This window comes from Vanessa atalanta, chromosome 10 (genome assembly GCF_905147765.1).
Source record: "Vanessa atalanta chromosome 10, ilVanAtal1.2, whole genome shotgun sequence".
Classification (NCBI taxonomy): Eukaryota; Metazoa; Arthropoda; class Insecta; order Lepidoptera; family Nymphalidae; genus Vanessa; species Vanessa atalanta.
In genome coordinates, this window is record NC_061880.1 from 5,705,876 (window position 1) to 5,733,525 (window position 27,650).

At 31.1% G+C, this 27,650-nt stretch overlaps 2 protein-coding genes across 2 annotated transcripts; both read right to left on the bottom strand.

Annotated features, from left to right (window-relative positions):
- Window positions 1-9,559: 9,559 nt before the first annotated feature.
- Window positions 9,560-11,668, bottom strand: LOC125066740 (ileal sodium/bile acid cotransporter-like). The gene has a single exon (XM_047674986.1). The coding sequence runs from the start codon at window positions 11,441-11,443 to the stop codon at window positions 10,028-10,030; it is 1,416 nt and encodes a 471-aa protein (XP_047530942.1). The 5' UTR covers window positions 11,444-11,668; the 3' UTR covers window positions 9,560-10,027.
- Window positions 11,669-13,040: 1,372 nt separating this feature from the next.
- On the bottom strand, window positions 13,041-26,264 carry LOC125066742 (4-nitrophenylphosphatase-like). Its single transcript, XM_047674987.1, has 6 exons — window positions 25,977-26,264; window positions 23,369-23,526; window positions 16,369-16,503; window positions 14,131-14,338; window positions 13,766-13,910; window positions 13,041-13,387 (listed from the first exon to the last, which is right to left on the bottom strand). The coding sequence occupies exons 1-6, from the start codon at window positions 26,062-26,064 to the stop codon at window positions 13,234-13,236; spliced, it is 888 nt and encodes a 295-aa protein (XP_047530943.1). The 5' UTR covers window positions 26,065-26,264; the 3' UTR covers window positions 13,041-13,233.
- Window positions 26,265-27,650: the final 1,386 nt, after the last annotated feature.

Consider the following 27,650-nt stretch of genomic DNA (forward strand, 5'->3'; position numbering starts at 1 on the left):
AGTAATAATGGCTTTCCTTGTTATTGGACTCACAAGACAGGACAGACAAAAGACGAATCAAAAAAGACAACCGAGCAAACAATACTTGTGTTCTGTGTGATAGTTATCTTTGCTACACTAATGACAGAAACAGTTTTGCTGAAAACCACACTGTTTTTTTATATTTTTCATGAATAAAAAAATCTCCAAACTGTTGACCCAAACCATTAAAAAACATGAAGCTTTTGCTAGCAAAATGTAGCTCTCATCGATTACTGATCTTATATTGTGTTCCAAAAATTTCAAACTAACGATAACGATCTTAATTGTCAATTTTATCAACTAAAAACAAACAAACGTGAACAAGATATGTCGTTTGTGAATATCATACTGTATTAAGTCATTGACTTAAAACAATAAAAAGTAAAAGATTTAAATAATACACCATTTTAATTTATTTTACAATTTTTGCAAATGACCGAAACCATCAGGAAGTCCACTAACATGTAGTATTGTATTTACTCGGTCATAAATTCGTTTATATGTAAATTTGATTTTAATAGCATTTGCATAAACATACGAATTTCGAAATGGCTAAATGTTGTAGTCTATTTAGAAATTTATCATTTTTTTGTTTGACGATACTAAGAGAAATTTAAGACAAGATTAACCCAGTCGTACAGAGATTAATAATGTATGAAAACTCTTCGAGCGAGGTTAACCCAAAAAAGATTTAATAAATTCCTAAAACATACCACGAAATAGCTTAACGTTATTTAATATACGCAACCTTTACATCGTCTAATGTTTTGATAATTTCAGTTTCGTAGAATACAGGTTATTTTTCGGTAGTTTATGTGTTCTTATTTTATTTCATTTTTTTTCTATAATTTTACGAACTGATATTAGCATTTCCCATATTCTGTAGCCAAAAAAGTTCTTAGAAGATGAAAAAATACATTACGAAAATTTCTATTTTAAATGATCATCATGCTTTACGGCCTATCTGAATAAATCAACAGCTTTTCCTTTGCACTAACTCTTATGGTTTGTTAAAAAGGATTAAGTCCGTTAATAGTGAAGGTGTAACTGAGTTTTCTGTTAATTTCAAATCAGCATGCTATCGTGAATTGATTTGTTTATTTCATCTATATAGCTGATCAATTTAAATTTTGATCAGAGTAGTGGTAAGACTAATTTCAAAATAAAATATTTAATTAATTCCTATATTATAGTGTTAATTTAACAAAAGTAAAACATGATTTTAAAGCGTAAGCCTAATTCAAATAAATAAAACTTCTGACTTTTATAGTATCGAGCTAATTTTTTCTAACCTGATGTATAATTATTACTTAAATACAAATTTTTTTGTAAGGTAAGTATATTTAATAGTATCTTGTGACAATTAAATCTCTTTTTTGTTATCATTTCCAGAACGTTTTGAACATATTAAGCATTTATTTGAATACACTTTTATTATAAATAATATGTTATTTAATATCAGTAATTCGAGAAGTTAATGATCCGTTTATATCAAGTAGTGACAGTCTGTAAATGTCCCACTGATGAGCAAAGGCCTCCCTCTGAGGAGAGGGTTTTGGAGCTTTTTCCATTACGCTGCTCCAATGCAGCTTGTTAGATACACATGTGTCAGAATATCGTTGAAATTAGACACATGCAGATTTTTTCATGTTTTCCTTCATCGCCGAGCACGAGATGAATTATAAACACAAATTAAGCACATGAAAATTAAATGATGCTTGCCTGGGCTTGTAATTGCAATCATAATCACTGAGCCATTTCGGCTCGGTATTGAGGAGTATAATATTGTTCAAACTTATGGAATACATCTTTCTGAAATAATGGGTATCAGTTGCCATTTTACGTAATGCATAGTCAAAAAGTTAAAATCGGTTTTCAAAAAATTATATTATTTCAGAAATAATATCTATTAAGATGTGGCAAAGAACGAAGTCTAGTTTATCACCTTTGATATTGAGAAAATAAAAAAACGTCTATAAAGTTCGTTCGGAAGTCTGCTGCAAGACTGCTCGAGTGCTACGAAAAAAGAACAATTAAATGTTGCTTTTAATAAAAAGCGCGAGCACTTAATAACCAATGGATGGCGAAAGCGATGAAAGCTTCAACGCCTTTCTTATTCAAACAAAACTTGAATATTCTTCAGTTCCAAGGCACTTTAAGAATTTTCCAAGTTCAAAAGCACAAACATTTCTGAAAGTAAAAGATACTTTGATCTTGACAACAACAACATCTGCAATTTTCCTGTGGTTTTTAAATGGGTAGGTACCCAGGCTGGCAACGTCCTTTCACCGAGTGAAAATATTAAGTTTATAAGTCCTAAAATTTACCTATTTTATTTCCATAGCAGCCATATAGTGTTTACGATTGTGAAAAGGTAGTGCAATACTATATTAAGCATAAATCTCCGACGTGGTGTTCAAGTATTTTTATTTTACAGTACAGAAGCAATACGTTGGAATAAGCCAGGCACTGTTGTCTTCATAAATAAACGGATAAATGAAAGTTATTATTTCTTTGCGAATAAAATATAAAATATTTTTATTTAAACCTGGTAATAATTTAGAGCTATAACATGTGGCTACAAGAATACATAAAATATTTACATTCTAAATAAACATCTCGACTTTGAAACAAACGGATTTAACAATTATATATTTTTTTTGTTTACCGGGCTTGGTAGTCTGAATGGAGACTATCTACTAAACAGTGCACAAGAGTTAATGCAAAGACAGGACAGCTCTATTCCTTTACTGAGATGGTAAATAAGTTCGTGAACACGATAAATTTGGGTACGTGCTTTCTGAGGTATGGGAGATCAAGCTCCGCTGCTAAAATATCAATTTAGTAGTAGGAATGCGTAGCTAGCTACTACCCCCATGAGGAAACGTAAAGAATGACAGTCCGATTTTTTTCAGGAAGAAATTAAAAATTACATTTTAGGCTATTTAAAATATGTAATATCTTGGTCATTATTCTAAAGACCGAACACAGAATCTGGTACGTCTGGCAACACGCCATCTTGCTACCAAAGAACGTACGTAACTTTTCTATGCAACGTGACCAGAAAACCCTATGAATTCGATAAACTTAAAAACGTTTATGTGGCACAATTTACTTTCTTAGTTCATACAACAGCCAACATGATATTATATTTTTCATCATATACTTATATATGTATTGATCAAATGGGAACATAGCCTATGTTTTGTAAAGACCGACATGTGTCGTTGCTAAAAATAATAAATTGAAAATATATTTAATTATTTTTTGTCCTCGGCATCGCCTGCGCGTGAGGTGGAGAGAGACATGTATTACGATAGTTATTAAATTGTCGTGAATTATTGATGATACACATCAATTTCACCACGCTGTCTGTCTATGAAATAAAGGCCAAAAATGTTTTAAAGTTATTTACGTGACTATATTCAAGGAATGTAGTTTACATAATTCCATATTTAAATGCTCGTTATCAGATTGTTTATGTTTATATAGTCGGTTTGCAGTTCGCATGTAAAGTAAATTTGTGGCAATTGTTTCATGAGCTTATAGCAACATTGGTTTAATATAAGGTTACGATAATTATAATATTAATCTTGCTAAAATGACTTCATGTTTTAACAGCGATTATTAAATAATATGCTCGTGTACATATATATACGTACATAATACGTAAGAACATTTCACACTACAGTGTGTAACAGTAAATTTCCAGCATTTCAGTGCCAGCATACAGGCAAACTGCTGGTCAGTTACTAAGCAGTATAATATTAAGTGAAACCAGCAGTTATAAAATTAGGCAAAACAAATAGTTAGAATACTCAGCTAGGTACTATACTATAACATAACAATCCATTATTCTGTAGTAACAACTCGTAGTATTGTAACAATATAATATAATGATAAACAATTTAATAATTTGTTTTTATTCATTTTATAGGGCTCCTATAGAATGGTATTAGAAGCAATGTAGGTGCGATTGTGATCCATCTACGCTTCTTCGCTTCTCAAATATCTCAGAAGACGGCCTTGTTAGATTTCTTAAACGTTTTTAATAGTCCAGCAGATAATTATTATCCTCACGTTCTTTAACTTCCCAGCATACTTTCCATTATTTCTATTTGATTAAAAAATAAATCCTTTATTCGGAACAGAGCAGCTTCGTATAGGAAAAGGTTTTTTTTTTTGGTATTCTCAGTTATCAGGTAATTTTAATTAAAATGCAAATATCGGAATTTGTGACAGCGTCACTAATGTTGTATAATTTTGTTCTGGAATATTACGCATGTTTTAGGATCTACGAAAAACAATTTAAAAACTCAAAACTCTGATCAAATACAACAACATATTTTAACTTGACTAAGCTAGCCAGCATGAAATAAACGATATGATACCACATCCTCTTAAATGTAATCCACAAAATCCAACAAATTATTAAACGCCTAGTTTCATCAAGATTAAATTAAGGATGGAAGTAAATATTACTTAAACAGATACAAGCGCATTTAATGCGAGTTATTTGGGTAAAAGGGTGACCCTTTAATTACATTCAGATTAGGACTGGGCCCTTGGCAAGCCGTGGTTTGAGATAAATACTTTATGACCACTAACGTTACTAAACAATATGGGTTTAAATGTCGGGTGATTAAATTAGTTCTAATTTCGCATGTAATTATTGTTAATCTTTATACAAACGAAAATACAGTGTATAAATTTTTCAATAACCAACGAAATACATGTAATATTGTTAGGAGTTCTACTAAACAAAAAATACCAGAGCTTAACCGTGGGGCTAGACTAGACCGTGGCGATGATAACTTTTTTTTTTAACAAAGGTGCATCTTTTTATTTTTTGGTATTTGTTCTAGATAGGAAAAAATCGCCATTCCTTATATCGCCAATGCACCACCGAGCTTGGGAACTGAGATGTTATGACTATCATGTCTGTAGTTATCCAGTATAATAAAATATTCACTCAGACTTCAAGCCGAAACACAATAACACAAAGCATTGTTGCTTTGCGGTAGAACATATGGTACCTCCTAGCTTATGTTTATGAGTTTAATATAATATCACATTAACAGTAAAAATTGATATTAAAGGATTAGGAAGGTTAAAATTCATCAAAGTGAAATCTTCATATATTATTATAAATTTTAATTTGAAAGTGAATCATCAACAGATTAACAAATCAGCATGTATGATTGTCAGTGACACTTTGACAAATATTAATGCTTAGACGTCCTCAGAATGCATCCTCACATTCGGTTTTTCGGATTTCTTTGTGTGCGTGTGAATGTCCATAATATACATAAATAGGTTCTAATTAAATGTAAAATCGTTTCTTTCATTTCACATCTGCTAAGTTCACAAAGGTCCGCTCACTTAAGTCGACGCGTATTGCACAATAAGCAGCTGCTGCAATCAATCTCAAGTTAGTATCAGTATTGCTATGATTATAAAAAAAAATATAAATAGGACCTTGATATTGATTTACTTGTAACTAAGGCTAACCAAACCTGGTTTATAATTACAATAAATATAATAAGACGTAATTGAAATACAAATACATTATCTGTAGACAAACTATTATTATTTATCAAATAAAATATTTCATCTGATTTCATTTTAATTGAATAAAATATTAAATCCTATACATCTCTCCTACAGAAGATAAAAATTTTCAGTGGAAATATAAAATTCATTTCAACACTAGCTGATGCTCTCTGAATGCGTATTGGATACGAAAAAGTATTTTTATTCCTTCGTTTTTTCTGTCACTGGCTAGCGTTAACTGTTGCCGTTTTTTAGTTTTAATTGTACTTTATATATACAATAAATGTATAATGGTAAATGTTCAAAAATAGAATACACGACGCAATTAAAAGGCAAACAAATAATTAATTAAAAGTCTTTAAATTTTTTATCAGATCAAGTAATAGTTAGAGGATTAGTAGAAGACCCAGAGTATATAAATTATATGCAATGTAATAGACCGAAAATGGTTACCTGGTAGAGGCTTTAACAATTTTTAGCGAAAATTTCTTCTCGTTTTCTCGCGATAATTTTCGCCGCAACGTTCGAAAATTAAATTAACTCAAATTAAATACTTTAACAATTCCAAGCATGATCAACTTTGTATGCACGTTTTTTGGTTTCTATCGTCCTTTTGAATTCCTCAGTAGTAGTATTTAACTGTTTTTAATTAGAAACACAGTAATTATAATATAGCATATGCATACAGGCTTCTCGGAACGCCACTGTTTTAATTACAGTCTGCTTAACATGATATTGATATTTTGTTTAATATTTATTCAGGTAAAATACACAGTTTATGCACAGCTATAAATTTTATTGAATTCGATTGTAATTTGATGTCATGTTTTTTTTTTTTAGCATTAGCAGCCTGTAAATTTCCCACTGCTGGGCTAAAGGCCTCCTTTCTTTTTTAGGAGAAGGTTTGGAGCATATTCCACCACGCTGCTCCAATGCGGGTTGGCGGAATACACATGTAGCAGAATTTCGTTGAAATTGACAACACAGACACAGGCAGGTTTCCTCACGATGTTTTCCTTCACCGCCGAGCACGAGATGAATTATAAACACAAATTAAGCACATGAAAATTCAGTGGTGCCTGCCTGGGTTTGAACCCGAAATCATCGGTTAAGATGCACGCGTTCTAACCACTGGGCCATCTCGGCTTTGTCATGTTTACTTATATTATAATAAAAAATAATATTATGAATATTCCACTTACCCATATCTACTTTACTAAGCGTAAATATAAATATGATTTTATATAAAAATCTGTTATACTTCATCATGTCCCTCATTCCTCTGATCCTAAAGGCAACTATCAAAACTCTATAAACGCTAGTAAGTGTATATTAATTTTCTGAGACCCATTAAAAAAAATATTCTTTATAATTCAAGTATTTATAGTCTATGCCATAAATAGAAGTAAAAAAATAAATAAAATAAACTACTTTGACATTGAATTGACGTGATTTTAAATAATAAATGTTTATGATAAAATGTAATTTCGAATGTCAAATTTTTATCTAAGCATTGGAAGTAAAGTAATTGTTTTTTATTATAAATACTGATATACTAGTCAAAAACGGTTTGTAGTGCACAAAATACTAGAGCTATTAGCAAATCGCGTGGGACATGTAAACGTAAGATTTATTTATTTCTATTCCATTTGCAATGGAATTGACTATACGTAGACAATACTGTACAGTTTTTCGGACGGTAAAACTTATTGTATCAATAGTTTTTACTTTTATAAAACGATGTTTTTATGGCATTAGATTTTGGTGAAGGCTGCGTGATATGTAGCCTACTAAATATTTTATCCGAGATCAGGTGGAGCAAACAAAATTCCTAAAGTGTGACGTAGATTTATTAGGGGCGGTAAAATTGCTAAAATTGGGTTACGTTTTATCGGATCAGAGGAGGTGCGGACATGTTCACGGTGAAAGGTTGAAGCGAACATTCTAGTGATACTTTACATATTTGATGTTTTAAGATAACAATATTAGATATTATGCTGTATTTTACTATTTTATTTAAACTTATGCTTCCAATAATTATCAAAAAAATTTAGTGACGTATCTTAAAGATCTCACTTTTTAGGGTTCCGTACCCAAAGGGTTAAACGAGACTCTGTTACGAATACTCCGATTTCCGTCCATCTGTCCGTCTGTCACCAGACTGTATCTCATGAACCAAGATAGATTTTTTTTTCAGATGATGTATTTCTATTGTCGCTATAACAACAAATACTATAATAGAATAAGAAAGAAGAATATATAAGTGGGGGCACCCATACAATCGATAATTTTTTTTGGTGTTTTTATTGATAATGGTACGGAACCCATCGTGCGCGAGTCCGACTCGAACTTAGCCGGTTTTTCTTTATTTGTTTTTATTACTCAATTTTTAACGATCGTAACCGATAGTGTAGATAGCTGGGTATCACTATATCGACTTACCTAAAACAGAATACATTATTTCATATAATAAATATTTATATAATAATAGTTTAGCAGTTTAATATTTGTATTGTTTAGTATAGGATAGGTGGTAGTATTTTTCTTAGTTTTTCTTAATTATAGACGTTCTAAATAATGTTTGCGTTCATCTCTAAGTTTAAGATGGATAATAAACTCAAATTTATCATCAACTGGTTTTTTATCTATTCGAGATTGACAGCGATTTTGTATTTTACTGTCAGTTAACACAAGAACGTCTTAAGTATAATTTAAGATCAAATCATATACAAAACAATAATAATACGTTTTGATAATACATTGATAATCAATTAAATTATTACTACGTTTTTTATTATTATTATTCTTTAAAAATGTTGTATAATAAGAAAATTGTTAAAAAAAAATACAAAAAGGCAATACTGCCACTTAAAAATTTTTGATTGAACATCATCCACTAGTTATTTACTTCAAAATAATATATACAAATATTTCGCAATTCTAAAATAGTGTAATTTTTAAATATATTAGATCTTTATTTAAAATTTCTAATTAAAATAACTAAATAGTAAATGAAAAGATATAGCGACGCAAAACTATCAGCTTTATTATATTGAATTTTATATAAAACGCATAATTAGCAAGATATTTTTCACATAACTAGATTATATAGAACATTGTAGGCAGCCTAACAAAGTTAAGAGTATAAAATACATACTTCGATCTTATTAATTCGAAAGTCTAATATTCGTTACGATGGTGCAAGACTGCTGTAAAAGTGCAGTGACGTCGACTTTCTTAACATTCTAAAATATAGCACCACTGCACTATGCAGCAGTATTCAATATAGTTCAAACGACAGTTTTACGAACCGTAAAGGAAAGTCCTAGAGTGGCAATTTTCCACGAGCTGACAAAGGTCGTGTCGTGTTATGTTTGGATGTAATCAGCGATTTTACGGTTTTGGATATCTTCAACAGAACATTCAGCTTATTAGATTTTTAAATTAAGTGAATCATAAACATTTTATCGATTTTTATTTAAAACTCTTAAAAATCAAGTGAAATACGTAAATAAATTGTAGCAAAAGATAAAAAACACACATTATTATGTTTTTTATTAAAATTACATTTATATTCTTTCATGATACAGAGTTAAACCTTGTCGATGTGTTCAAAAGTCATGATCAAGGAAATGATTTCATAATTTCATAAACTTACAAACATAAGTCCTTTTATAAATGACGGTGTTAAAAATGTCAAATAATTCAATACTGAACAAATTATGTATACTTTTAATTGTGCTTAAGGATATCCTTGTGTATGGCTAGTCCGTGAAGAATCTTTTAGATTTTTATCCTGTTTGAAGAGAGGAAACTTGGTTCAAGATATGTGTGACGGTCCTGTTCTATACGATATGTTATTTTAAGATCCCATTACACAGTACAAAGGCGGTATTTTACAAATTATATTCTTAGTTTTCTTGATGTAATTGTTATTAATAAAAAAAATATTATTTAAATAAATAATTTCTGTAAAAGATTTTTATGTTTCGATATTCTTTATACGAATTAGACTTTTTTTAGTCCATAGACAATACTGAGCCAAAACATATGAAGGCCTTGCTACGATATGTAAAGTAAGTATGTTTTTGTAAATGCGTTATCAAATATAATGTATACGAAACGCATATATTAAAAAAAAGTTATCAAAAATTTGTTCTTAAATTTTCATATAAAATATTTCAAAACATTTTTACTCATTCATAATCAATTAGTTTCTCCATTAAAATTAGAATAATTGTATAAAAGAAAAACAGCAGCACCACAGACAACTTTTTTATAGTTAGACAAAATCCTTTAAAATAATAAATCCCTACAAAATCGAAGAATGCATCAATATATCAATCATAAAAAATATTGATATATTTTGGTCTATGGCCCTGATTAAACGTGAAGATTTTGTTGGTAATAATTGTAGATTCTATTGCAACGTAATAACTGGTATACGGTGAGCTTACGAAGAAGATGACCAATTCTCTTCCTGTTTATTTGACATCAATGGTAGAGATGACGCCGGGCTCAGGGGCCTCGGAAACTGGTTTGAGGTCGTCCTCCAAGATTTTTTTGTGGGCATTTCTGTTTCTGACGGCTTACATCCCCTGCAGGACATAATCTTCTGTATTATGTATACGATGGTATTTGGTACAGGTGTCATGATCGCTACTGACACTGGTACCACCGTGGTGAGGTCGGCCTCCGGCTGTGGCAGCGCGTATCGCAGCAGGAAGATGGCGATACCGGTGTTCTGGATACCGATTTCGACAGAAATGGCGAGTGCGTCTTCGTGCGACTGTCGCAGCAAGCGTGCACCCACGTAGCCCACAGCGTAGCCCAGCCATGGGATGCACATACCCGCCACTACTATCTCCCAAGAGAACAGTTCAAAAATGTACAAATTCGTCACTATTGCGAATATGATTATGAACAAGAGAAGTGTGGTCGAAAATCCTTTGAGGATCCGGACCATGAACGCAGCCACTCTTGGCGTTAGTTTCTGCATGGCCAAGCCGATCATTAAGGGGATAATGAGGCCGGCGACGAACGTAGCTATACGAACGTATGGCACCACGATGCTCGCATTTGCGAATACAACTTGTCCGAGAGAGAACAGCCAGGCTGGCATAAATGCGAAGGAGGCCAGGGTAGATATGGTGGTCATGGCCAGCGATAAATTAAGATTTCCTCCCAATATAAATGTCCATATATTCGACGCTCCGCCACCGGGCGATACGCCCGTGAAAAACATTCCTAATCGCATAGCGGGCGAGTTCGGGAATATAAGAAAACCGAGACCGAATGATATCAGAGGCATGAAGATGAACTGTCCACACATACCGATGGCTGGACCGATGGGTCTCTTCAGCACGCCCTTAACAGTGAGCCAGTGCATCGCGCATCCAAAGTTAATGAAGATCAATGAAACAAATACAGCAACACTGGTTGTGAATATTGTATCTATAACTCGCTGTGGCCTAGTCACCGTAATTGGTAGAGTGCCATTTGCGATATACTGTGCAGTACCACGATTTGCTTCTACAACTAATTCTGTTCGACCAAGAAAATGTCCATCCACCCTCAATCTGCCATCAAAACTACCCTTATTAACATCTAAATCTGTGAGGAGATACGTTGAATTCCATTTTCCTGACGCTATATGTTCATTTTCCGTAACTAGCGATAATTTATCACCTACTTGCAGATCTGATCCTGTGACAGTAACGTTGACGTAATAATATTCGCCCATGTGAATCTCCACCGTTTCCGACAGGAATTTGGCGAGGTAGTTCGGTGCTGCTTGGCACAGCACCCACATAGGACAAATCGCCACTATGTATAAAATTATTAGATGTAGTGGCCATATTGGACACATCCTGGATGCATACAATTATTTCTTGGAATTTCTTATATCAAATTCTTCAATGGAGGATAAGTCTCCTTTAAATGTTAAAATCGATGACACGACACTATTTAATTTTAAGTCTTTCAAATAGTTATTTCGTTAAATATTTAATACACATTTTTATTCATACTACAACTTTGTGGAGACGTTTGCTCAAAGTTGCAAGTCGATTTCTACACAGACACTCTCATTGTTATTTATAGTTCCTTTACTCGCTCAGGGATTCAAGCTTTTGTCCATCGTACATAAAACCATCGCCGAAATGGCTTAACAAAGTGGCTATTCGAATGTGTGATCCAAAATTAGAAGCGCTAATTTCGCATAAACATCTGAGAAGCAAGTGTGAATAATAGCAAATAGCAGTGAGCATCTATGAGTAGAAATACTTGGCGTTGAAGTCCATCAGAGAATGTTATTGCTGTACGTGAAACTCAATTAATTAGGATGTGAAGTTTGAAGCCGCCAAGTGTTTGTTAGTACAATGATAGTTCATTCCTTCTTTGCTGAATTTATTAATATTTATACTGATTGGATTATATTGATTACATAAAATTTGTTTAATTTTATTTAAGGGAAATTTGCGTGATAGATAAGTCGTATTGCTTATGTGATAACTACACCATAAGTTACGGGAAGGGTGAATAAAAATATCAATTAATTAATTGGGTTATTTAATCATAGAAAAAGTAACTGATATATGGTACCAGTATAGTACCAAATGCTTATCGCCGAATTACGAAAAAAAATAAGTTAAGATTGCCCAATATTATATAATTCATATATAAGAAAAAAAAATAAGAAATTATTAAATGAAAGAACACATTTCGCATTATTTTTTTATTAAGGCTTACACAAAGATAAAACGCAATTACCGTAGTACAATCCTCATTACAAAGATAAAAAAAAGATAATAAGCATTTAATTTAAATGATTATTAAGCATTAAGAAGTCTTTGGTGTATTTATTTTTTTATAAAAATCTTTTATTCTGACTCAACTATGACCGATATGGACGTATAATGTGTCAGTAGATTTGTGTTTATTATGAAGAGCAGGCCTAACAATACATAAGTTTTAAAAAAAATGTTTTAAGTACTAGACTACTAGTACTACACTACACGGCTTATAGTGGTATAAAAATTAACTATGCTATGTTACGTACAAAACGAATATAGGAATTGCTATTCTAAGAATCATTTAATATTGTAAGTATAGATAAGCATTAAGCGCGTTCTAAAATTATCAATAAATAAATAAATACGACACAAATGTTCAGGTACATTATAATAACTAACAATTATACAACAAAAAAATCTTTTTAAAAACTACAACACTAAAGTACAAATAAAAAACGAGCCGAGATGGCCCAGTGTTTAGAATGCGTGCATCTTAACCGATGATTTCGGGTTCAAACCCAGGCAAGCACTACTGAATTTTCATGTGCTTAATTTGTTTTACATGTACATAATTCATCTCGTGCTCGGCGGTGTAGGAAAACATCGTGAGGAAACCTGCATGTGTCTAATTTCAACGGAATTTTGTCTCATGTGTATTCCACCAACTCGCATTGGAGCAGCATTGGGGATTAGCCCAGCAGTGGGAAATTTACTGGTTGCTAATATAAAGTACAATTATTAAATACTTCGTGGATATTGTTTTACTGTGTGCAAAAAATATAATAGTACACTTATTAGGCAAACATACATTATTAATTACAAGAAATATTTCTTTAGCCTTAATAGGAACTAGAGATTTAAATACTTAAGATAATATAGGAACTAAGCTTCCCAAGGAATCAGCATAATAATCTGGTTTAAGTGATTCGTGTGACATCATTTCCTCTTTTGTTTTATTGGTTAATACCAGGAGAGTCTTGAAACCTGAAGCTCTGCCCAAACCTACATCTTGTTCTATCCTGTAAATAAGACATAAAGTGTTATATAAAATTTATTTTATTTAAAATAAAATCTGAACATTTTAGAAATTGTTTATTATCATCTTAAGTGCAAATAATATTCATTTCTCTTCGACAACTTTGCTATTGATTTCTTGGAAGGAGTATTTATTTATAAATAATAATAAGAATTAATTATTATTTAATTTTGGTTACGGTTTTCATAGGAATATGCATGATCGATTTGAAATACTATTAGTAAGTTTAACTATTGGAAATATATCTTAAATATCTTTATTATAAAAACGCTAAAAATAATATAGTAACAACATTACAGTGTCAATTATATACACACACTCTTGTATATAATATTAGATTTTTTTGACAAATCCTACTTACATATCACCAATGAATAGCACTCGGCTTGGATCAGTTACGCCTGCTCGTTTCATAGCAAATTCGCCAAACGCCTTGCCTGGCTTACCGAGCAATATTGGTTGCCGTTTCGACTCTACGCTTACAATATCGCTGAATACTCCAGTACCTGTTTAAAAATACGTTCAATTACATAAATGCCTCATAAAATCGTCAACTTTTTTTATAATTTTTTTCTATATTAAATACATACTTTAAAGAATACCTTTAATAACAAGTGATAAGCGTATATAACATGAAAAGCGAAACCTTTGCAGAATTTTACATGAAATATTTATGTAAATTTTTTTATAATGAAACCCTGTATATTCAGACTGAAGATTTCATACCTAGAGCTAAGGACCCCGGCTTCAAAGGTACGTATCTGTCAGTCGCTCCATTAACAAAGAGTACTTCTGGCCTCTTGAGGTAAGTAAGAGCCTTGTACATCTTTGGCAGGTTCACCTTAAAGTCGCTATCGAAGACAACAGCACCTATCTCTTCATCATCGGTTAAGTATTCTATATAGTCCCCGTAATAATAAGTACCGACGTCGGGCTGTAATAAATTTTTGAAATTATATCTTGACTTAAGTTTTAAAATGTAATAATTATTTACATAATTTAATGGAAAAAATAAATATTATTTTTTAATGGAAGAAATATTTTACATAATTTACTTTAATTACAATGAGGATCACTTATTTTTGTAAATACATAATATATTTATGTTAAGTACCGATTTGGATTTGAAGTAATATTTAATGTAAGCAGAATTTGAGGACCTATTTGGTTAAATTTGGAACCTCATTAAAACAAATGTCTTGGATAACATCCAGTAATTATGTTATCAGTAAAAAAAATAATAGTACATATATATATGAATAATTCACACAACTATGGACCGTAAGGAACGACTAGTTCGGTCTTATCAGCTTATGTTCAAACAATATTGAACAACGTTTACTGCAAACTATATCGATAGTGTAGATAGTGGTAGTTATATACACGTATTGTATTGATTTTGATTTTATATTTCCTGGTTCATATAGTTATGTTAGACAAATTCGCACACACACATCCACACATTTTATACATTTACAAAAATAACACATCCTTTCTGGAGCACAGTATTTGTCTCTTTAATAAGAATCGACAGCTATTTTTAATTTGGTCTATTAAAATAAATTAGAGCTCATACCAAAAAAGCTTTGATAAATAAGGCATATATCTCAATACAAGATTATATTAAAGATAAAAAAGTGTGGACTTAGTATTTATTGACTTCTAGACAGGATATATAAAAAAATAGAAAGAGTAACTACTAGTTTCTTGCCGGTTCTTCTCGGTAGAATCTACTTTCTGAACCGGTGGTAGCTTTACATTTAATTCAAGACTAACATGATGATTTAAGAGTGCTTTTATAAGCACGCACTATCGATGACAACACAGTTCTTGATTTCTATTGTTATAGTTTTTCATGAACATTATCTAGAAAGTACTAAAAGTTCCTGTTAAAAACAAACTATTACCTTCATTATTACAACAATACATATATATATATATGTATATAATTATATTTAACTAACATGACTGTATTTTTAGATGTTGAAAAAGAGTAACTACTGAGTTTCTTGCCGGTTCTTCTCGGTAGAATCTACATTCCGAACCGGTGGTAGCTTTACTTTAAATAGTTTGTTAAATGACGATTCAAAAGTGCTAGTAAAAGCCTACTTGAATAAAGTATATTTTGGTTTGATTTGATTTGATAACTTAATATTGACAATGCCCATAATATTATTGCTAGATAAATGATCGCAATTACTAAAAAAAATAGCCATATATTTTTACCAAACTAAAGTTAACAATTAATAACAATATTACATCTCAAACTAAAACGTAAAACATTTTTATTATGTGGGTGAAAATTCCATGCAAATGATATTGCGTAACAAAACCATAACTAACGAAATGATAACCCTCTTATAAAAGTCGGCTGATAGCTGACATTAATTTGCAATTAACATCGGTTTATATAATTTTCATCGTCCAGGTAACAATAGGTATAGGAAAATTTAATTCGATCGATACCTTTCAGGAGCGTCCTAATTGAGGTAAATAGTTTCTATGATAGGCATTATATGGTGCCTACTATATAATATCCTATCATAGAAACTATTGTAACGAATGTAAACAGATTTTGAATTTAAATTATTCGCACCCCTAGAGTATAGCGCTCAAGGCGATTTCCCAATTAGGTTAAGTATTCAATTACCATGTGGAAATTATTGATATTTCAATTTAGTTTACGTAGTATTCAATTTTGATATCATTGCTTGATTCATAAATAATTTAAATTAAATAATTATACTGTTCTATACATCATCGATTTTTTATAATTTAAATATACCTAAGTTTTAAAATTTAAAAATAATTCGTTGTGCACTGACAAGATTATATTTTCTATCAATAAAACATTTATTTAATTAACAAAAAATTATATTGAAACACTATCTACTAAAAATTTTTGATCTCAAGTATCTTTTTTATTATTGTGAGTTGTAATTAAATTAAAGGTTAAAGACTTACCCCTTCTTTGCATTTAAAGCCATGTGATTCCAGCACTGAGATGGTCTCCGGACATGTTACACAATAAACTGTTTTGTTGAATTTAACTGATTTCAAATACTCGCAAATCGCTGATGAAGGGATTGTGAGATTATCCTAAAAATAAAACATACTCTGAATTATTAAAAAAAGGACAATTTCAGATAAACGAACAATTTCATTATATTAAATAAAATAATCTATTAAAATATTTTATAATAATACTGAGACTAAATTTGATCGCCATCCTATTTTTGTTACGAAGTTGAGAACCTAATTAGATAAGTTACTTGCTTATCTATAAACATAATTATGTGGCAATATTATTCAAATAAACTCTAAATAATTACGTCATGTAGATTTTTTTTTATTTGTTCTGTTATATGGGCCACCTGAAAGTAAGTGGTTTGCCAATTGGTTATGCAAGAAATATTAATCATTACTCACAGTATAATTAATTCGCCACCGAGTTTGGAAACTAAGATACGTGTCTCTTGTGACTGTTGTTATACTGGCTTACTCACCTCTCAATACTAAGCTTAGTATTTTGGCGGTAGATCGGTTTGCACAAAGCCAACAAGCAAAAATAGTATTATATGCCATTTTAATAAGTATTAAAATGACATGATATACTATACTACAATATTCATTTTCATATTATAACTATTACATTGCATTTATAACTTTTTAGACAAATATATTATGTAATTAGCTGTTACCCGCGGCTTCGCTCGCGTAGAATATGAATTTAATTACAAATTAACTTAAAATATTACGTAAATTTAAGACCTCTTTGTATACCACATTGGTGTATATGCCCTTAGGGTAGAATATTCAGAAACGCTTAAATGCTCATTTTAATCGGTAGCCCATAAAATTTCGAGCTTCTAACTTCAAAATAACGGACTTCCAGGCTAACCTGTATACGAAATGTCAACACCTATTTTTCCCTTTAGATATAAAATATCAAGAAATGCTCAAATACGTATCTACTAATTTTAAATCAGGAGCACAAAAATAAAGTTTCATGTTTCTAACTTAAAAAAATACGGACTTCCATATTAACGTTCAACCCTTATTTCACCCTTTTAGGGGTAGTCCTTAGTGGGTGTCATGATATGTTAGTTTATAAGTATACAGACTAAAATATAAGTTTTATGCTTCTAGTCCTAAAAATGAGAATACTTTCAACAACTTACAATTTTTCATCCCCCTTTTCAACCCTTTACAGCACTTTTTCCAAATAAAAAGTAGCCTATGTCCTTTTTCAGGCTCTAGACTATTTGTGTACCGAATTTCATTTAAATCGGTCCAGTAGTTTTGACGTGAAAGCGAGACAGACAGACAGACAGAGTTACTTTCGCATTTATAATATTAGTATAAGTATGGAAGTATGGATTATTTGTATGAATGTATGACGATTAAATAAAATAAACGGTTGTTCTTAAATAAAAATCTTCCGCCAAAGCTGTGATAATCTTTGCATTTCTTAATATAATTTTTTTCGTTGACATTGACCTGGTGATAACTATACCACAAAAATGTGAAAAATATAGAATAACGCCGTCTTTAGATTTTCCTTATTTACGATGTTCAGATAGCAATTAATATATACATACTTGAGCTATGTGCAAATGAACGAAATACGGGTTTTTATTAAAATTGAATTGTTTGCTGGCAGCTTGTTTTATAAATGAAATAATACTATTAATTAGTTGTTTGGCTGGTACACCTAATAATATAAATAAGGTGCATATTTGTACTGTGAACCGAATAATGTATGTCGAATAAATATGTTTTATAAGTTTAACTAACTCGTTTTTAATTCGAATAAGACTCCAGGTTGAGCCAATTAAAAATTTCGAAAAATTTATTTTGTTTGGTTTTTGGAAATTGACGGTGTTAACACATCTGTTCCTCTGAAAGCATAAAGCTGTTGGTCCTGTGCAATATTTGTTTCAGGTTGTGTCAAATAAAATATAATGCATTTGTGTTGTACACATTCACTAATTTTTCTTTCATTAATATAATGCACTACAAATCATTAATAAAAATATTAAAGACAGGAGGAATATTTGATACGCATATATCACTTCAAATCATTGAATTAAATGCTTTGAGTAAATGAAAAGACCCTTTTTAACTGCAATTCATACTTTTGTGATAAAAATAGGTATGTAAGAGTGAGTATGAAATTAGCACTCTCAGAGTAGAGTCGCCTCAATAGACTCGGCTCACTGTGAAGTCTAAAGCATTTAGGGTTCAAGTTAACGTACTCCCAAAAAAGTATGCTAATACTAATTGTGTAATTTTCATTTGAATGTATGATTTCATAAAAATAAAACTTATATTATACAACAAAATAAGGGTATGTCTACATTGCTTGGCACGAACAATACTACAAATTACGCTCGGATGACGTTATGTACGCGAGCCACGCATCTGAGGACCATTTGGGCATTATAAAAAACGCAGTGCGTTTATCGACCTCGTCCTGCCTCCTACTCACTCATACTCACCTTAATATTATGCACTTTTCGAATTAACTATTCGTGAAATTAATTAGTCGTATAACAAAATACATTCATATTATATGAATATAAATTTGTTTGTTTTAAATACGTAGATGTGGTATGAATTAAGTTAATACAATAAACATAATAATTACGGCAACCGAGCTTAGCTGGGGTGAACTAAGTAGGATCTAAATAAGTTTTAGTTCAAATTACTTTTATAATTTACTCAAAGCACCTCATGGGTAGCATTATTTCATTCTATTAACAACGGCGAGTTATTTTGTTATGTGTTGTTATGAATGAAGCGTTATACTGCCGAGGTGTGAGTATACGAAAAGTGACCTTAATAAAGTTGAATTAAAACCTGTACTCGGCAATTATTACCAACAAAAGTTAAAAAAAGTATGTTAATTTAATGTATTTATAGAATTATCTCTCTGTTTCGCAAAAATTTAAAAGCATTTTCAAGGAATAGAAATAGATAAGCAAAGTACCTTTTGTTTACGTAATTACATATTCGTGTTTTGCTCCAGAGCTGTTCACATGCTTTTTTTATTGATATCAGCATATTCAACAGGCAGGAAAACTTTGGATTATTTTTGCAATACATTTTATATGTATTTTTTACATAATTGATTCGCGTGAATCGCGATGAAACCCCTCTGTCGCCTGATAAATCAGTGGGGGACGAGACGTTGTGCTGAATAGACCTCTGACGCTTTGTCTCCGCAAAAACACTGGACATTAGAAGTGAGATTTGTGCGGGATATACTTATCGGTAATACTCAATCGAGCAATGATGTATATTTTCCTTTTAGGCACAAAAATATTCTCGGCCCCAATTTTCTCGAGGTGCAATTATGGTATGGGTTATGTTGGAATACCATTGGGATTAGAAATCTTAAAAATATACACATGAACCTGCCTTATCAATATAACACTAGTTTGTCATCAAACCTGTATGTAAACTGTATTTTATATGCGTACCAGCGGGTACTCCTATAACTAGTTAACTTTATGACTTAAAAGCGACTCCATAGCTGAATATTACATTCCTTTCAGTTCTAAGTATAAGTTAGAGAAGTATATACATATTTTTAAAATCTTTTGTAGTTTTATAATTTAATTATTTATTTATTAAATAATTTCTGAATATTATAAGATTATATTAAAGATAAAAAAGCGTGGACTGAGAAATTATTAATTTCTAGGCAGGATTATAAAAAATAATAATTGTGCTTTACTGACATACTCTCTAATTACATTAGTGGAAAAGAGTTACTATTGAGTTTCTTGCCGGTTCTTCTCGGAAGAATCTACTATCTACTTGAGTAAAGAATATTTTTATTTTTATTTATTATTATTATGACTGGTAGATACGGAACATGTAATAAAAGCTGATCACGTGAAAGTTCTTCGTACAAAACGAATACAAAGACGCTTTTCTCTATAGGATATGAATTAATATTTCGATAAAATCTTTCTATAACAAAATTCTAATTTCACGCTGATAAAGTCGAAGGAAACAAATGGAACCAGTTGGCAGCTGGCAGACGGCGTATTCGTAGATGTATTAAAATATAATATTTTCGTATTTGGTGAATAAATGCTTATATTATTATTATTATATTTCACATGTTCTATTATTTAAAAACAAGTCAAGACCGACGTTTTCGCGTATCGTAATTCGATAAAAATAAACATTGCTAAAAATTTTACAATTATTTGTGAATTTTTAAAATGTATAAGGTCAAAGATAACATTATATTAGCACGAAAAAAAAACGATTCTAGACTAATAATAATTCGAGTGAACGGAGTATTTTGATTTGGAGGTAAGTCATATTGTTGCACAAAAAGGTGTAATTAATTTTAAAATCTTTTGTTAAAACGTTCAAGTATGGCTGGCGTGACGTCAGCGTAAGTAAAAAAAAAAATCTATCTAATGAACTTGCGACATCTAGCCTATTCTAAATCTGTGGTCAAATATATGTAACCGTATTTGTTCGAACAAAGATTAGTTGTGATAATAAAATTGGCAATCATCTATCACAAAGGGCCCACAAGTATTAATATAATGTATATACTATTATATTCTTTCTTTTGACACAAAGGCTTCTAGATTTGACTGATCAATCAAGTCCTAAGCCTTATTTGGGGCATTATTATATGAAGCATATTGAAACTATATCGAAAATACGATTGAAATTATAGGTAATATATTTCCAGGATTTCGATTATATGTATACTATACTATACTTTGTAGGCAGACTATATTATACTTTGTTGACGGTCTCGTTGGTCTTATAGTGATATAAGGCCGCATATCCCGAAGTCCTGGTTTCAAATCCCAGGTTAAGTCATTAAAAAGTTTTTAGGTTTTTCCCTCGAAAATCACGTAAAGCTGTTGGTTCTGAGTCTGAACTCTTTCCGGTCGCGTCGGATATGCCGTCTCATCGGATTATGAGACTGGCGGATTAGAGTGCACCTGTGTTTGCGCAAACATTTGTGCACTATAACATGTCCTGCGTATTTGGCTAGTCTACCTTGAGACTGGTGCCTTAACCGAAATCCGTCAGACCAACATCATACCTTTGTAACATATATGTATATCATTTGTAGTAATTCGTCTAATATAAATAATAAAAGAACATTTTTTTTATTTTATATTTCTTACAGAGCCAATGAAAAATGGTAGAGCTTTGTGTAAGCTTGTCTGGGTAGGTACCACCCGCTCATCAGATATTCTACTGCCAAACAGCAGTACTGTTGTGTTCCGGTTTGAAGGGCGAGTGAGTCAGTGTAACTACAGGCACAAGGGACATAACATCTTAGTTCCCAAGGTTGGTGGCGCATTGGCGATGTAAGGAATGGGTAATATTTCATACAGCGCCTTTGTCTATGGGCGATGGTGACAACTTACCATCAGGTGGCCCATTTGCTCGTCCGCTAATCTATGTCATAAAAAAGGCGAAATTATCACACGTGGCTTATTTTGTTTATATACACATAGTATATTAGAGGTATTTTTTAAATCGGATGAGTAGTTCCTGAGTAAAACGCGTTCACTTAAATTAACTAACTCTTCGGGTTTACAGTATTAGCATACATAATTACAATTGATTTTTGCTTCTTTTGTGTTTTAGATACTACTTTTTTTTTTTTTTTTAAATATGTTTTATTTAACAAGTTTGTACTTAAATATAAAGTTGTTGGAGTCTCCTTTTAAGCATATGAAAAGCCTGTGCCAGGAAACTCCGCTCTTCCATATCACGAATTAGGTACAAGTATACAAGATATTTAAAGTACAACAATAATAAAGAAACAATATAAAAAAGTAATAATAAGAGAAGTAATTACCAAAAAGGAAGCAAATGTGGGATTAAAGTGTATGTGTATGCATGCGTGCGCGTGCGCATTTGTGTGTGTGTGTGTGTGTGTGTGTGTGTGTGTGTGTGTGTGTGTGTGTGTGTGTGTGTGTGTGTGTGTGTGTGTGTGTTGTATGTGCATGTTGGTGTGAGTAGGATATGAATGCTAGTTCCTATATTCTAAAAAAAATTCCGTTTCTTGAAAACTTAAAGATTTTATCCATTCTATTATATTAATTTTACACTCTTTACAAGTTTTTGAATATATATCAACGTATTTATTTATTTTATTATATAAATAGGCAGATCTATTATCATACTGAATACTAGCGAAGAGTAGAGTAGAGTCTTTCAGTACTAAACCGTTGTTTTTTAAAGAACATTACTTTAATCAATGCTCTTTGAGCTCGTTCAATTTCCATGAAACGTGTTTTACGTGCACCTCCCCAAATAGGTAAGCAGTATGTTATTATGGATTGCACCAAAGCTATATAAATTTGATTTAAAAGATTGTTTGAGGAGTCATTTACAGTATTATTGGTTGCAATATGTCTCAGTGATTTGAACATCCACGTGAACTTCCTAATGCGTGCCGCAACATGTTCAATTTGCGGGTACCATGACAAGTTCTGGTCGACCATTATTCCCAAGTATTTTATTTGACTCACTTTATTTATTAATGGACAATTGCAGTTTTTACCTCTTACTTTATTACAATTATGAATTTTTATACGAAAATTTGTTTTGGGTTGTGAACTATTTTTTATACTGAAAGTGATAAAGTTAGTTTTATGAGTATTTAATGTTAGAAAATTTAGTTTTAGCCAAATTGTAACTTGAGCCATACCTTCTTCAGTGCTCTTTCTAACAGCGTCCCACGAATGACTTACTATACTACTTACACCCTCATGTCAGTGCTGAATATTATTTAATGTATGAGCAAAATTATTTTATGATATGAGACTTGAATGTAGTCACACTGGCTTCTTTTTATAATTAAATCACAGCACAGTATTTAAACAACTGGTCTAATAAATCGTTTAACAGGAAAATAAAATAACAATTTATGTAATAAGTACTCCGTTGTGTAAATACTTACAAATCCACTCTTAATACCAGCCGCTTGAAATAGCGATTCATAATTTTCCTTTGTTCGTAAACTATTGTTTGACACGAAGTGTACTGTCTTCCCAAGCCGCTGCATCAGTTCGAAAAACTTGCCCACGCCTGGTAATGGGCTTTTAGCCCATACGACACCTGAGAAAGGAAATGATTTTAAAACTATTCAGATACTACAGACGATGTCATGACCATGGAATTTGATGACGTCATAACTATTTTTACATTAAGTATTAAACCGACGTCATTTGTCACCCAAGTCCATGGTGATTCGAAAATCACAACTCTTTGAATTAAGTATTTTTATTTTTAATAATGCTTCCCTAGATATTATTCAAGAAAACTTAAACAAAAATCTTTCAATGTTCTAATTATAGATTGGGGGGTTTACGATATAAACTATTGTAAATCAAAATAAAATAATTAAACATTTCACACGATTTTCCAAAATCTCATAATCACTATGCGTTTGCACTTTGCGTTTTTTAGTTTTACTAATATGAACAAAGCTGTTAAAAATGATCAAGAAGTAAGAAGAAGAAGAAGAAGAAAGGAAAATGAACTGTAAGCTGAAATATATGTTTGCAAGCTATTGTTGCTATGCTGAATGTTTGCTAGTACTGGAAGAATAACTTTGACACCATGGCGTAATGTAGCAGCGAGGTGAAATAATATATAAAACTCCCTCTTAAGAAGAAAGAAGACCTCTGTCTATCATCAGGATGTACGTAATAGAAGATATAGTAATATGTAAATTGAGATTTATCTTATGTTATTGTAGTAGTAGTATTCCTAGTAAATATTCATTTACATATATATACATATATATATATAAAAAGCATAAGTATAATAATAACTTTGATTAAATTATGACATAATATAATTCATATTGTGGTATATAGGACGTTTTCATATAAGAGTTGTTTCAAATTTAATTCGTAGTAATTAAGATACTTAGAACGGATAAGGAAAAAGACGGGGAAAGTCCAAACGTATTAACATTAGGAAGGTTGACGCAAATAATATGATACATAATAAACTTGTGACGATGTTACGTCTGTATAATATGTTTTTTTTTTTTTAATTAAAATTGGAGAACGGCAAGAATATTATTATATATAATTTGTTTTAATTGAATATATTTTTTATAATTCATTTGATTGGTTTTGTGATCCGGCTTGACTTGTCTCCACTTACTTTAAATTTAGAAGGAAGTACGTAATTTAATGTTGTCAAACGCGTGTAATTAAAACCTGTTTTAATTTGCACTATTTTTTTATCGAATTAGCGAAGTTTTTTAAAAAAACATGTCATTAAAGTATGAAGTATGAAGTCATTAAAGTATTATAGTTAGCAAAAACGTTTATGAACACGGGCCTCGTTATATTTCAATATTTTACAACTTGTAACATAACAGATGAAACGTTACGATATTTTACAGTTTTAATCATGATTGTTTCGTTATAATTTTCAACGATATTAAGACTGAGTTCTATTTTCAAAAATATATCTGAAAAAAAAATACATCTTTCAAGGCGTACATTTGTATCAATATGTAAGGATGTAACTTCTTATTTATTTATTTTCTACTACCATTTCATAGTAAAAAAAGAAGAACTACACATATACAACATACTTTTTTTAATCAAAAAAAAAAATCGCTGAAATTACACTATCGTGCTAAAATGCAACATCATGATGAAAGGCTGAAATGACTCACATATTGAGTGTGTTTTCCTGCGTTAATTTCCTCCTAATGTTTTTGGTTCATATTTCTATTACGTCATCCTCTATTAAAACTATTTTTAGTTGATTAGAATTATGAATACCTTCATTTATCCCGTTGATTCTTTAGTACAGAAGTTATTTTAACGGTTTAAAAATTGCATACCATATAATCTGCTTGTCGAATTACAGTAGTATCAAAGCGTTGCAGCATAAAAGCAGGACAAACAATTCAGTTAATAACTATAAGGTCGTTTTTAATACTGTGATATCATCACATGGTCTCTCATCTTCTTCTCTTATGATAAGAACTATGAATATAATTAGTTTGCATTTTTTAGGGTGCAAAACTCAAATACTATCGGTTTATTTTCGGTATATCAAGCATTAATTAGCGATATGATTTAAATTAAAGCATAATTAAAAATTTATTATTAATGATGAAAGAGAAAGAGTCCTTTTTTAATTCTAACCAGGAGCTTAAATTTATTCCACCCGATATGAACAAACTTGAATCGATTGTATGTAAATATTTAATAAATAAAGAACGTTATTGTTAATTTTTAAACTGTTGACCCTAGATGTGATAATGTCAATGTCACAACAATCAATCAGCTGATACGAAAAACAAAACCAAATGAAACAAATACGATGTCACAACCGGCATATAGAAATAATCACATGTTACAATAACGTTAAATGTAATTCGTCAAATGTATATCGTAAAATATTAAATAGCTTAAACGAATTTCAGAGGTTACTTATCTCTTAACATGACGTAATGACTATGTAAGTCAAACATAGCCTAATTCCCATAGCAACGTTCAAACAGTATCGACCGGTACACGTCTGACGCAACTTACCGTCGCAATCCGAGAACACGTGATCGAAAGAAGCGAGAAATTCTTTCAACTTATTCCCATCTAATTCCATAAGATTCACTGGTTCCATGTCGATTATTTCACTGTCACTTCAAAATCGATAAACAATTATCGAGTCTGCCGACACGTGCGATTCTAACCTAGTATGGATGTGTACTGCGCTCGAGTCGCGAGGAACGTAAATAAATATAGACACTGGTCAGGGCTTTGTAGCTCTTATTTCAAGTTAATATAAGAATTATAATTGAAAAACATTTTAATATTGAAGTGGATGCCGTATGGTATAGCAGACGTTTCCATTACTACACGATTACTATTATTTGACATTGAATAACATGTGTCATTTGAAAACATTTAGTTGTATCTGTGACATTTATATATAATATAAATAAAATAATATTCATTTTTTTTTCATTGATTAAAATGATTTTGCACAGATACTCAAAATTAGCATAGATCTTATTCGGTTATGATTCTCAAGCTGCAGATAACATATAGACAAAAAAAACTTAACAATTTATATACTGTAGTGTAATTCGATGAATTTAATACAATTATTTATAGATATCCAAATTTAAATGTTTTTTTTTTTTAATATTATTTTGCAATAGTTTTAAGATTTTAACTGATAAGTCTTTACTCAACAAAATATTCTTAAAAAGGTGTAACAACAGCATTTTAATGTATTAGAAAAAAATCTAAACCTTTTATATGGACCTTTGTTTACACATACCAGTAAGAATCTCATATTAGTGCTTAGCGTCTGAAGCGACAAATTAATGGCCTTGTAAGAACAGTGTTATTCTAGACAAAAACGTCACAGAATATAATATAGAACTACTGCATATGCACGACTATAATTTTAATTTATAATATACATAAAAAGCCTTGCTTTCAAAATAGTGACGTCGGATTGCATCACAATATTAGTGACGTCAATATATCTATGTTCTCTCCACGCTAAATTATATATTATTTTGCTATTTTTATTCTCATATTAGTCATCTCACGCACACTAAGACATCTTGTAAGCATGAGAGAAACTCATACGAATGCTTACCATTAATATTTTGTAGAAGGCGTGCCTTAATATCATATTACAATAAAATTGGGATACGCACTACGTACTACTACGTACGCACTCACAGACAAACATACATTTTTGTCTGTGAGTGCGTACATATGGTATCTACATTGACTTGACTCTGACCTTTTGTGTTAAGCGCATTCAATCAATACTAGGACCTTAGCAACCCGTAACTCGATCGCTGTAAACAAATCCAACAGTACAAGCAATACCAAGAAAAACTTCACTCAGGCAGGCGGTCTGCCATAAGAGTATACTGAACTATTTAAATTGCACTATTGTTATATGTAAATACATAGGAATTTAATGATATTTATCATAATCGGTTTTCCAACCAAATTGGCCCTTAATTTTTAATAAATGGTATATAAAACATATTTGCATAATATGTGCGTTGTATCTGGTTCAGTATTCGTGCGGTGTCTTATGGAAACTCCCGAGAGACCAGTTAAATATTTTATTCTACAATAAATCGTCTACACTTGCAGGGATGGCACACCTTGCTTACAATTTTGCAAAAGTTTTGAATTAATCAGAAGACCTTTGAAATTGCTATTATCTTATGCTAT